This window comes from Electrophorus electricus, chromosome 5 (assembly GCF_041902795.1).
Source record: "Electrophorus electricus isolate QZ-2024a chromosome 5, ASM4190279v1, whole genome shotgun sequence".
Lineage (NCBI taxonomy): Eukaryota > Metazoa > Chordata > Actinopteri > Gymnotiformes > Gymnotidae > Electrophorus > Electrophorus electricus.
In genome coordinates this window covers 3,564,426-3,576,206 of record NC_137501.1, presented here as the reverse complement: position 1 = coordinate 3,576,206, position 11,781 = coordinate 3,564,426, and the positions used below count along the sequence as shown (strand labels likewise).

The window sequence follows — 11,781 nt, the reverse complement described above, 5'->3', positions numbered from 1 at the left end:
GTCTTGTGCAATACAGGCTATAAAGGCTATACAGAAGACCATGCAAAGTATTAAGTGTAAGACATAATTATCCATCCAATCCCTCCCTCCCCTATACCTTTAAAGGAAGCACACTACATATAAAGCACAGAATAAAAATAACCGTCTAGTCTAGTAAATAAACACAGACACACCCCAAAGGAAAACATCCAAGCTCATAAAGATTTATTAAATCAGTAAGTAATTAAGAAATAACAAACATTGAATAAAAAAATAAGAAAGAAAAATACCACCAGCATCATTCCGTGTGACAATAAAATGAAAGTATACAGTTTAATAGGTTACTTGAAAATAGAACATTATACTGCAGATGGTGTTTGCACATATCAAAACTGTAACATCTTTTTACAGGTATGAAGTCAAATTTCTAATGATGTCCACAAGACCCTACACTTTTAAAAAAGAGAAAATATGAAAATTATGAAAAAAGCTTCACTGATATTTTCCTAAAATACTAGTAAATTTATTAATAACTAAGTGCATCTTCTTAAAAAATAGACTGAAGGCCAACAATGTTCTATAGATAACGTATACTATAAACTGCAACAAACTTTGATTTCAGAACTAAAAGCAAAACATCTGTAATAGCTGTGTCTTACTCTATTATGAGACTTCCACTGTGTAGTTCTGGCAGCTAAATACAAATAGACTATTTGTGCTTCTATGTTGAATATAATGTAATGCATTCTATATTCCGTTTTTATCTAAATGTATTCACAGGCACAAATGTAGAGACAGTATTTGGGATTTTACATTCATGAAAAGAAAAGGCTGAAAATATATCTATATATTGCAATATTAACTATATTTAAAGCAAGTAATATAGAACAAGTGTGCATCCCATTTAACATTTTGTGTGTTACTGGAATCAATTACCCATTAGGTTATGCTTAACACCATCATGTTTAGTATTAAACCAAACTGTACACTGCTTGCATTTTCTAGAATATTTGTCACTTGTGGTACGCTATTTTGCTCCCTTAAGCCATGTATATCAAACTCTGCATTTACTTATATCATTTTGGAGTTGCAAGTCGTTTAGATCGACGAGGCTTTAGCCCGACTGTGTTTTCTTTTCCCCTGTGATTTCTCCATCTCCTTCTCAACTGGACTGGTTGACCTCCATCCACTTCTTTCTCTATTTCTTCCCCTCTTAGTTTTTCCTAATCCTGAGCCGTCTGGGATAGTTCTCTACCTATACCACTTTCATCTATTTTTTCTTGATCATCACCTTGAGCTGTGGCTTCTGCAGTTGACTTCAAATTGGTCTGCTCCGTTTCTGGCTTTTGCACAAATAAAAGATCTCCAGTATGCGCTCCCTCTGCTTGCCTGGCGTTTTCATCCAGAAGTTGTTTGCAGAAACGCTTGGATTTCCTTTCAGTGCTGGCTTTAATTGTTATTGTTCTTTTTCTTAGTGTCCATCTTCCATGATGTATTCCCTCTTCCACATCATGAAGGATTTCTTCTGCAGTGGAAATGTGTTTCTTATCCTTTTTTTCTTCAAGCTGCTTTTCTGCTTCTATCTTAGACTTTCCCTCAGACATTTCCTCAAGCATCTGCTCCTCTGCCTTGTCCAGAATGTTCTCCTCCGGACCCTTTTTCTCTTCAGGGTTTCCAAGGCCCAGCTTCTCTTTTCTCTTGCTGATTCTATCTGATTCTATTTTCTCCACATTGTCATCTGTTAGGTGCTTTCCATCTCGCAGGAGTTTCATGTCCGATTTCTTGTTTGTCACATTGTTTTTCATCTTCTCCTCTGTTTCTCCTTCCCCTGTTTGTTTTTCCCTATCAGTTAACACTTCTGCCATTGCTGCATCAGTTTCATTAATGTTTTTCTCTTCCTGCTCGTATGAAATGACTTTGTTTCTGTTCACATCAGAGGATGCCTCTCCATCTCCAAACTTGTCTTCGGATTCTTCCTCTGTTCTCCTTAAGTCTCTCTTCTCTGGCTGGTTCTGGCTTTCTTCTGCTTCTTGTACATTTGAAGCTTCATTTATTTCTGCTTCCTTCTCAGCCTGTGCTTTCTCTGTATGCACCACTTGCATACAGAGAGGTACAGGTTTTCCTCGAAGTGGAAACTTAGTTATTATTGTTCTGTGTCTGAGATGCTTTGTGATGATGACTGCCTCTTCTTGATCTGAGCTGAGGTCAGTGTCATCCTCACCAGATTCATTCACCCTTTTATCATTTTCATCTTCAGTGTTTTCAGATTTCCTGATCTTTTGAACTGTTTCTGTGGTTGCCGTTGCTTTCACATATGCTGCACTTGTAGTTGCTGCTTCCTTTTCCAGGGCAATGCTGTCCTCTGCAAGTGAAATCATCTCTTCATCTTTATTCTGGATATTTTCATATTCCATCTCAGCACTCTCCATCTCTAACACCTTGTCCATTTCTTTTGTAGTAGCCTCTGCCTCAACACTTACTTCTTGATCTGATGCCTTCCTCTCATTTTCTTTATCTTCAGTTTCTTGCATCCCACCTTCAGCTATCTTATGCAGTGCTTTTAACTCTATTTCAGTCATTTCCTCAGCAGTTGATGATTCCAGTTCCTGCTCCTCCAAATTGCATTGTTTCTCCAAAGTAACTTTTGAAACTTCATTAGTATCTTCCACATTTTTCTCAGTTATGCCACCCTCCACAGCCATACTGTTTTCCTCTGGGCATTTATTTGTTAAAGCTGTTTTGTTTGCAGAGTCATTTACATCTGTTTGTTTCTCTGCCTCTACTTTTTCAAAATGCTCTCCTGGTTTCGTGAGCCGTTTATTTCTTCTTTCTGGTGTAGATTTGACTGTTACAGTTCTACGTCTAAGACTTTTGGTTGTGATTATTAATGGCTCTTTATCAGACCTTTTCTGGACAACCTCCCCCTGGGCAAGCATCATACTCTCTTGATCATCACTCTGTTTTTTGCAACTCTCATTGTTATCCTTTTCTGCTATTTTTTTAGCCTCTATGGCAGTAGATTTTTCTTCTACAGGCTCACTTGGTTTATCATCTTTCAGTTTTTCTTTTACCAAAATATTCTCCTCTTGTTCATTGTACCTCCTTGGGGTGTTACCTGCAGCCATTTCCACATTTAACTCTAGGCTTTCTGTTATGGACTCCTCTATCTTCGTCTCTTCAAATTTATCCTCTTCCACTGCAGTGTTGGTCTTGTTTGCTCTTTCCCCCTCCTGACATTGCACTGTTTTAACAATCTCAATCCCACTTGTTGGTATGACTGAAACCTTATTCAAATCCACAAGAACAATAGAAGTTTGTTGAGGTTTCATGATTGAAGTTGACTCCGTAAAGCTCTGTCCACCCATAATTTCTGGTGCCCTCACTATAGCTGGTTCCCTGTGTTCTTCCTCGTGACCTGCAGAATCATCAACTGTTTGCACTGCTGCTTTCTCTTCAGCTTCTGCTTTAGCACCTTTCACAGTGTCCGCATCATGAAGGTCAGGACGTTTCTCTGCAGAGATGCTTGCTGCTGCAGCACCTCCAGGATCTGGGTCTGTTGTTGTGTCTTGTTCTATAAATTGCTCAGTCCTGACATCTTCCTCCACCTTATTTTCATCCTGAGGACAACCATCCATCTTCTTCTTCTCTTCACTGAGCTCATCTAAATCATGTGTATCGGTGTCAGTCAACTCAGTCTGCTCTTTAAATCGTTTAGAACATCGAATTGAGATCCCAAAATACGGATTGTTAGCTTTTTTTTTTTTAAATTCTCCCTTGTGTGCGTTATCAGAATTTTCCTTTTGCACCAGTTTAGTCCGAGTATCTGATTCCTCATAATCAACTTGACTTGGCTCGTGGGCACCTTCAGTTTGTTTTTCTTCATCCAGTGGGATTTCTTGAAAAGTACTTGTCTCTTTTACAGGTTCTATGCCTGCCACCACATGCACTGCTGGGTATAAATATTCTATTTCGACCTTTCTCTCATCCTCAACTTTATCCTTTATAGAGCCAGTCAAATTATCATTATCCTCTTCATTATTTCGTTGCCCATACCCTTGTTTGGACGGGTCCTTGGCACATTTTGCAGAGCTTCTCAGAACCCTTTTTGTCAGTGTGTTTTCTGGAGGCTGATCCTTGAATTTTCCGGAAGGCCTTAATGGGAAGACATAGTTTATCTTAGAGTCTGCCACAGAGAATTCTAGAACTCTTCCTTGGTTATCTGATGCCGTTTCTTCCCCAGAGTCAATTTTCTCATCATTCCTTTTTTCTATTTTTTGAGCACCCTTGTTTTCAACCCTAGATATCTGGTCTACTACATTGTCTTTTCCTTTCTTTACTGGTTCAACATCTACATCTTCATCCATAACTACAGTCATGTCTACAGTTTTATCATCTTTCTGTGACTGCAATATTTTTTCACAGGCTTCACTCTTATCTGCTGGTGTAGGAGAAACATCCTTGAGATCAGCAACCACAACATCATGCTTTTGCAGTTTTAATATTGGCAGGACATTTTCCTCCACTTTCTGCAACTCTCTTGCTAAATGCATCTCGTCTGTTTCCGCTGGAAAAACTGCAGTATCCTCCCTGTTTTCTATTTCAGCATCTTTTCGTTTTCCTGTCCCAGGTTGGCTTATTTTCTCTTCAGCTGAAACATCCTCTGAGGCAACAGGAACTGGTTTATGATCAAGTTGAGTCTGTTGCCATGATTTCTGAAGGGCAGCAATGTCTCTGCTTGTTTTTGCATCCTCAGCTAGTATGTTCTCTTCAGACATCTCCTGCTCAGCTTCATGTTTCCCATCTTCATCCCGTGTGACCTCTTGAGTGTTTTCTTTTATCTCTACAGTTCCTAAAGTCGTCTTAACGATCGACGCCTCTACCACTTTCTGCACTTCTAAGGGTGGAAGGACTACAGGAACAGTGTCAGTTTCCGACACTGTTACAGTTCGTGTATCCTCACTGCCCTTTACGCTCTGTCGTTCCGTAACAGCAGTCGGCTTTGTTTTCATTAGGAGTGCCTCCGAAGTCATCACAGCTTTGATAGGTTGGATTAGAACATCCTGAACACATTCCTTGGGTTGATGGGACAATTCTTTCTGTTCTTCGCAGTGAAGACGAGTGACGTCCAATATGCCCACCACATTATGAGTCAGTGTGACAGCTGTGTCCTGCAAAAGATGATATATAACTACATGACCTCTAAAAAGCATGCTACTACAAACGGATCTGAATAAACACAACAACAGAAAATTGCACTAATTCAACCACTACAATCAGTCCAAGCATTGCATTAGTGAAGCTGCATCTATGCACCTAAATATTTCTACAGATCTCCAGAACAGCACTTGCACATACCTCTTTTACATTCAAAGAATTTGTGTCATCCTCAAACACTGGATCATCCACCAGGGACTGAACTCCAGTGTCAATACCTTCTACCCTGTATTAGGCAAACTTTAAATGAGGACTACATAGATGTCCTTAATGCAATTAAATTAAGCCTTCTGAATAAATGTTTTTTTTTTATTATTAAGTGTTGGAAATTGTTGTGTGACCTATTGATTTTCTCAGTTGTCTCTCCTATGTCTTCTCTACGTTTGGGCTTGTTGTTGCTCCCATGACTTGCTGTAACAGGCATGTCCTCAACCTCTGTAATGATAGAGAAAATTATCTTCTAGCCCTTAGAAACATAACTCTCTATAAATATTTGCTCATTTCACACACTGACCTGGCTACACTTTACTTACCTTTTGTTAATTTAATCTGGACCACCTCCTCCTAAAATTAGAGAATACAACACTGACATTATATTTTCTTATTATTGCACAATTTTTTTTTTAGAAGTTAATAACTTACATACCACAACTTTTTCTGTGTACTCCATTCTCCTCTGTACTTGTGTAATCACGTCTTCCACTGGTGCATCTGCACTATCTGACTCAAAATTCAGTCTGCCCACAACTGTGTGATTTCCTATTAGGAAATTATGACTTATTAAACAAAACTAACAACTTACTGGACATTATGTCATAAAATCAACCTCTTCTCACCTTTTAGCTCAATTGCCTGTAGCCTTTTAGCTATCTGTTTCCTCTGGAAAGGTCCTCCAATACTTTTTACTTCCCACAGCAATTCTTGGTCTTCTGGATATTTGCTGAGATATTGTTTACAAACTGTGTAAAAAAATTATACATTGCCATGTGTAGCAAAGAATAAAAGCCACTTAGAGATTAGAATTTCAAATATCGCTGTACCTTTATACATTGCTGTTGTAAGTGGATATTTCAGTCCCAAAAAATCATTTCTGAAACTGCCAACAAAGTCCTCTAACATGTATAGACCATATCCATTGCCACGATGACTCTTTCTAACAAAAATGGTATCCATTACTGGGAGCTGATAACACTGGGTCAAAAAGCTACTGCACAAACTGCCTGTTGAGGAGAGTAAGAACAAACAGAGAAATGGTAGCCAACACAAACTTTAAAAAGAATCGGTTCAAAATGTACAACTGGAAAAGGCCCACTGTACCCTCAGCTTTGACTGAATAAAAGCCAATTGCCTCGCCATCTTTCCAAAGGATTTTGGCAATTTCATTTTCTCCATGACAGAGAAATGGGACATCTTCGCTGGTCATCTCCTTTGTTCTGTAAAAAATTCTGTTGAGAACATACAGGACTATCCTCTCTCCTGTGGTTAAGACCTGGTATTGCCAGACAAAAGGTTTTAAATGTTACTTCATTTTGTATTTCATTGGTAATCCATACAGGGCCTAGGAAACTATTTGAATTTCAGAAGAAACTTAAGTTAAACTATTCAGATATGACATGCAAGAACTTTTCTTGAAATTTTCTTGAAAAATGTAAGTCATCTAGAGTTTAATTGAGGTTATGAGGTAATGACCTCGTGTAGTCCTGTTCGTGAGCGCGCTGCTGTCTTAAGAATGTCCTCAACTGACCACCACTGACCCAGCAGGTAAAGTCCAACAACTGACAACAGCATACGACTTTGTTAGTTATCAATAGTTTAACGATAGAAATATCAAGATTATTTCCATGTTTTGTTACCTTTAAAATCCTCTTCTGGTAAAAAAAGTGCAAGGACCTTCTTTTTAACGTCAACCCCATAGAGGGGGACAAAGCTCATATTTCTGAGGACCAACTCTATCTAGAACATGGAACAACAGTGTCAAACATGTCAAAATAATTGTCATTAATAGTAAAGCTCAAAGCATAAATTATTTTAAAAATGACTAAATTTCTAGATTGAGTCACCATCAGCACATTTGAAATAATAAATTGCAGTTAATACTCATTATGAATAAAGTTTGCCCATTCCCACTACATTACATTAAACATCAACGCATATGCATCACATCACAGGCGTCTGATGCAAACACTATGTGAACAGTGTACTGTTCTCACCTGTTTGGAGTCAGGTATGGTGAAGTAGTCATGTGTTTCTGGATTTCTGCAGAGCAATTGGGACATATATTCTTTCGCTGACTGTTCTAGGTACTCAGGATCCACCCTGTCCAATAAATCTACTGGGAATTCCATCCTGAGGGAGAAATGTGATCACCTACATCACAAGTATTAACCCCAGTTAATCAGTCTCTTTTTCTCCTCTTCTTAATATTTGGTCTTTTCAGATCTGTTTATTCAAACGTCAGGATCTCTGACTTTTGAATTAATTGGTCCGAATTTGGTTGTTCACATTCTGTGGCACTAGTAGAGTTAACTGGCTGAGAATGGGTAACTAGAAGATTTAAAAAGGTCAGATCTAAACTGGTGTCACCTTCTAGCACTGATGCTGTTCTGTGAGACATTTGAACAAAACACTCAAACAAAATAAAAACAATGTGGAAACGGTGCCAAGTACAGAGAGGTTTTCTTTATATTGAACCTTCAGCCTTTTATTGTTTGATGCCAATGTAAACACGTGTTCAATGTGGCCACAGAAGTGTTACCATTGCTTATGCAAACACAAACAGGTTGTTCCCTTTTCAGGGGAGGATTTTACACTCGATATTGGAGGTAACGAAGTTCATGCTGAAATGAGACTACACCTATAAAATACTCCTGCACACTGACAAGGTAGCTTGGGAGTGCAAACCCAGAACAGACATCACTGCCGCTAAAATCATATTCTGCCCCAAGTGTTTAGCACTACCTTCCTGATCCCTCCCAGCCAGAGAGGCCTATTCTACAGACAGGGCAGTCCCACAACAACTAGCACAGCAACCCACCTCTGCTGCTGTCTAAAAAGAGACCTGGGAAACTAAGGTCTTGCACTTTTCACCTGTTTATTCAGTGATCCCCAAATGTCCGTGCTTCTCTGTAATATGATCATGACATGTAACACAGACAGAAGGTACTTCTGTCCATTACTTTCATTCTGGGTATTTTTATATTAATGCAATTGTGTAATAATATGCAGGTTTTAGGAGGTTTGGGTAAATTTTCTCACTCAGACTCCTCCCTCTCTACTAATATATAATTATATGCATTTGTTACAACTTGCTTTCAAGTTGTTTATTTGCACCCACCACCTTGTCATCTCTGACCTGTATTCTCTTTATTTTTAAGCAGAACAAAGAAGGGTTTGTTATATAGTAAGTGTTAGTACTATATATATATATATATATATATATATATATATATATATATATATATATATATATATATATATATATATAGTACTATGTTATATAGTAAGACCACCACTCAAAACTCCAAGTCAGAATACATTTGTGTTCCACATCCTCTTCTACTCTGCCAATGTGTTAATTCAGTGATGCATAGCAAATTGAATTTTGGTCCAAATGTGGTTCTTACCCATGGACATATGGAAGCCTGTACCTTTTGAAAGCCAATATATAGTTAACATTCAATAACAGCTTATATTGTGTCAATGAATCTTATGATTTTTTAAAAAGAAGTAAGTTACATATTCTCTTGTTTTTAGCTTCTGCATTCATTTATTTCCCATAAACAGTCTGGCGCAGTATGGTAACAGTAAAAATATCTTTCATTCGCGTGCAGCTAGTGAAATCCAGACATTAGACCCTTTTATGTCCAACACAATAAAAATCTTAAGCACCTCTTTGAATCAGTACTAATCAGAACCCATATTATTCAGTAAGTGCATTCATACCACCTGTGATCAAGAGGCTCTCCAAATGCAGCCCTTTCCACCTGCAGCATTGCATTCTGGGTCCCAGCAACTGACTGCTAAACGATCTTTCCCCAAGAAAGTTTTGTGATTTGCCCATTTGACAAAATGTGCTTTAGAGAATTGCGTCATTGTGTTAGAAGCCTTTAATGTGCAGGGCACCATTCGAAAATGCATATCTTAAACCCATTAGAACAGGCATATCTTGGAATATAACAAGGTCCCCTATTAGACTGTCCAACACAAATTTTGAGACACATTAAAACATAGAAGAGCTTAGGACAAAGGATATAAAAGCTAGCTTTCTTAAAGGACATTCCTAAAAACTTACATATTTATATGCCACAATTGTTAAGTCTTATTTCAGATTGAACAAAACTTGTACTAAGCTGTCACAAACTGTTCATGAACAAATTGTTTGATGGGTTGTCAAGTAACAGTTTGATGTAAAAGGTGTAGAAGAGAAAGTACACTCACATTACTCAAACAATGAGTCTCCAGTACAGGTTAACTTGTCTACCTGTACTATTCTATTAGCCAATCATGGACGTGAGGGTCTCAACCCTATGCATTCAAAGGTTAGCCTTTATCACTCATTTGGGTGTGTTCCGACTCAAAAATGACACAGCCTCCATTGTCTAAGGATATGTTGTACGGGACTGCAGGAATATGGTGATCATACCCAAACATAAGCTGACAAACCAGAGAACATGTAGAAATGAGAGCGATCTGTCACACAACGGAAATAAATATGGAAATTTATGCAAAGAACTCCCGAGTCCGTGTCGCCAGTCCCTGACAACTCCCTTTTCTGGTTTTATGAGTTTATAGTAATTACTGACTGTCATTGCTGACTTTTGAAATTCAGTACCTCACTCACATAGCACATGTCTGTTGCAAATAATAGCATGATTTATCTTAATCAGAGTCTTACAAATAGGAAAGACCACATAATTTATGTTGGTGACCAGATGAGTGGTGTTGTATCAGCTGTTGGAAAAGGTGTTCTGTTAGACACCATAGTAAAGTGATCGTCTCAGCAATGGCATTAGGGACTTGCTGCTAGAGTCAATGACTGTCAGTGGATATTACTATGGAAAACACAAGTGTGTGTGAGCATGTTTGGATTCGCCGAAAGCAACTGCCACACATTCCCTCCAGCTCCGCACACCTCTGAGGTGCCAGTGCAGCAGATTCCAAACTGATCACAACCCTCCTCACACGGCTGGTTCAAAGGCAGACAAGCTGTTCTGTGAAATTGTTAATAAAAGCCTGAAACGGTTTTTAGTTTCTACAGATGACTTTGGCCAGCTCAAGATGTCCTCCAGGCTGTATGCATTCAATCAAGACATTAAAATCAATGTGGTGTTAAGTAGTCGCTCTTTTGTTTGAATATATGGGTGTAGTTATGATTCCCCAGATCTTTATCAATGCAAGAACACAGTGTACCTTTAACACAGAGAGCAGAACATAATGAGCCCCCCCCCCCACACACACACACCCCACCCTGCCACACACACAAAAAGCCAACTTCAGCTTCACATGCATGCACACACTTAATTAAACAGCCTTTTTCATGCTACCATTTTATCCCTTTAGGGACATCATACTATGAGTCACAAGCAAAGAAAGACAGCATGTCAATCCAATTCACTTCACTCCAGATAGTCAACCCACAAACATGCATGAAAAACTTGTGTGCCCATAAACAAATTGCCCTGACATAGTATTTACTGAAAAGTTTTGCATCCAAAGAGCATTACACATGACAGTTACACGTGGCTTTCCATGTATGCATGTACACAAAATGTACAGGTGTCAAATTGCCTCTGATTTTATTATTTTTTGCTACGAATGTTTGCATTTGTTTTGATTCAATTGTATTTGTTTTGGAATAATAAACTGGTTATCCCATTATCATATTAATACGTTGTATACCAACACATAAAGAGGACATTTAACATATTTAAAATTCAACCAGTCGTAAAAGTAAATAAAGAAGCAAGCGAGTATGTTGTAGAGAGGAGCCTAGTTAAGAAAATATTTGTGAAAAGTAATTTTGCTTTTTTTAAAAACCTATACGTCTCTGCTTGATCAGCGTGAAAAGCGTCGAGCCAGGTTGTGTGCAAAGGAAGACGCGTTTGTGGCGCAGCGTAAGAGAAACCGATCCTGAATCCTTTTTGGTGAACCGAACTCACAGGGGAGCGTAGAGCACCTTTATTCTGAATAAAGAAAAGCACACACTCACATTACACACGCTTCATAAACAGAATAATAAGAAGACTTACCCGAAATATTCTGACAATGTGTACTCTAAGTTATGAAGACGATAGCATTACATAGTAGTAGCTGGCTGTCCATAAAGGCTGTGAAACACGCCCTCTCTGGGACACGAACAGCTGAGTGCAATGATAGAGAGCGCAATCGCGTTATGTAACCCAAATCAGGGCTAAAAAACCTTTTCAGTATGTTCTAAACTTAGAAAAGACAGGCCAAAGCTTGCTTAACAAAGCAAACAGTGAGTAGGATAAAGAGCAAACAAAAAATTTTAATGAAACATTTTAGGCCGTTTCACAACAAAAGTAGAAGTCCAATAGCAATTACATACAGATCACTTATGGCGTTTTC

General features: G+C 38.4%; 1 protein-coding gene across 6 annotated transcripts; it reads right to left on the bottom strand.

Annotated features, from left to right (window-relative positions):
- Nucleotides 1-164: 164 nt before the first annotated feature.
- Nucleotides 165-11,541, bottom strand: LOC118241986 (uncharacterized). 6 transcript variants are annotated; one of them, XM_035529992.2, is made up of 12 exons: nucleotides 11,442-11,541; nucleotides 7,404-7,539; nucleotides 7,047-7,146; nucleotides 6,883-6,968; nucleotides 6,511-6,682; nucleotides 6,234-6,413; nucleotides 6,030-6,152; nucleotides 5,840-5,952; nucleotides 5,727-5,757; nucleotides 5,535-5,628; nucleotides 5,335-5,419; nucleotides 165-5,147 (listed from the first exon to the last, which is right to left on the bottom strand). In XM_035529992.2, exons 2-12 carry the CDS (start codon nucleotides 7,536-7,538, stop codon nucleotides 1,203-1,205), a joined length of 5,064 nt encoding a protein of 1,687 aa, XP_035385885.1. In that variant the 5' UTR covers nucleotide 7,539; nucleotides 11,442-11,541; the 3' UTR covers nucleotides 165-1,202. The 6 variants fall into 6 exon arrangements, with proteins under 6 accessions (XP_035385885.1, XP_081571154.1, XP_081571153.1 ...); XM_081715028.1 differs by lacking the exon at nucleotides 11,442-11,541 and having other exon boundaries at nucleotides 6,511-6,626; nucleotides 7,404-7,538; XM_081715027.1 differs by lacking the exon at nucleotides 11,442-11,541 and having other exon boundaries at nucleotides 7,047-7,142; nucleotides 7,404-7,502.
- Between the last annotated feature and the right edge of the window lie 240 nt (nucleotides 11,542-11,781).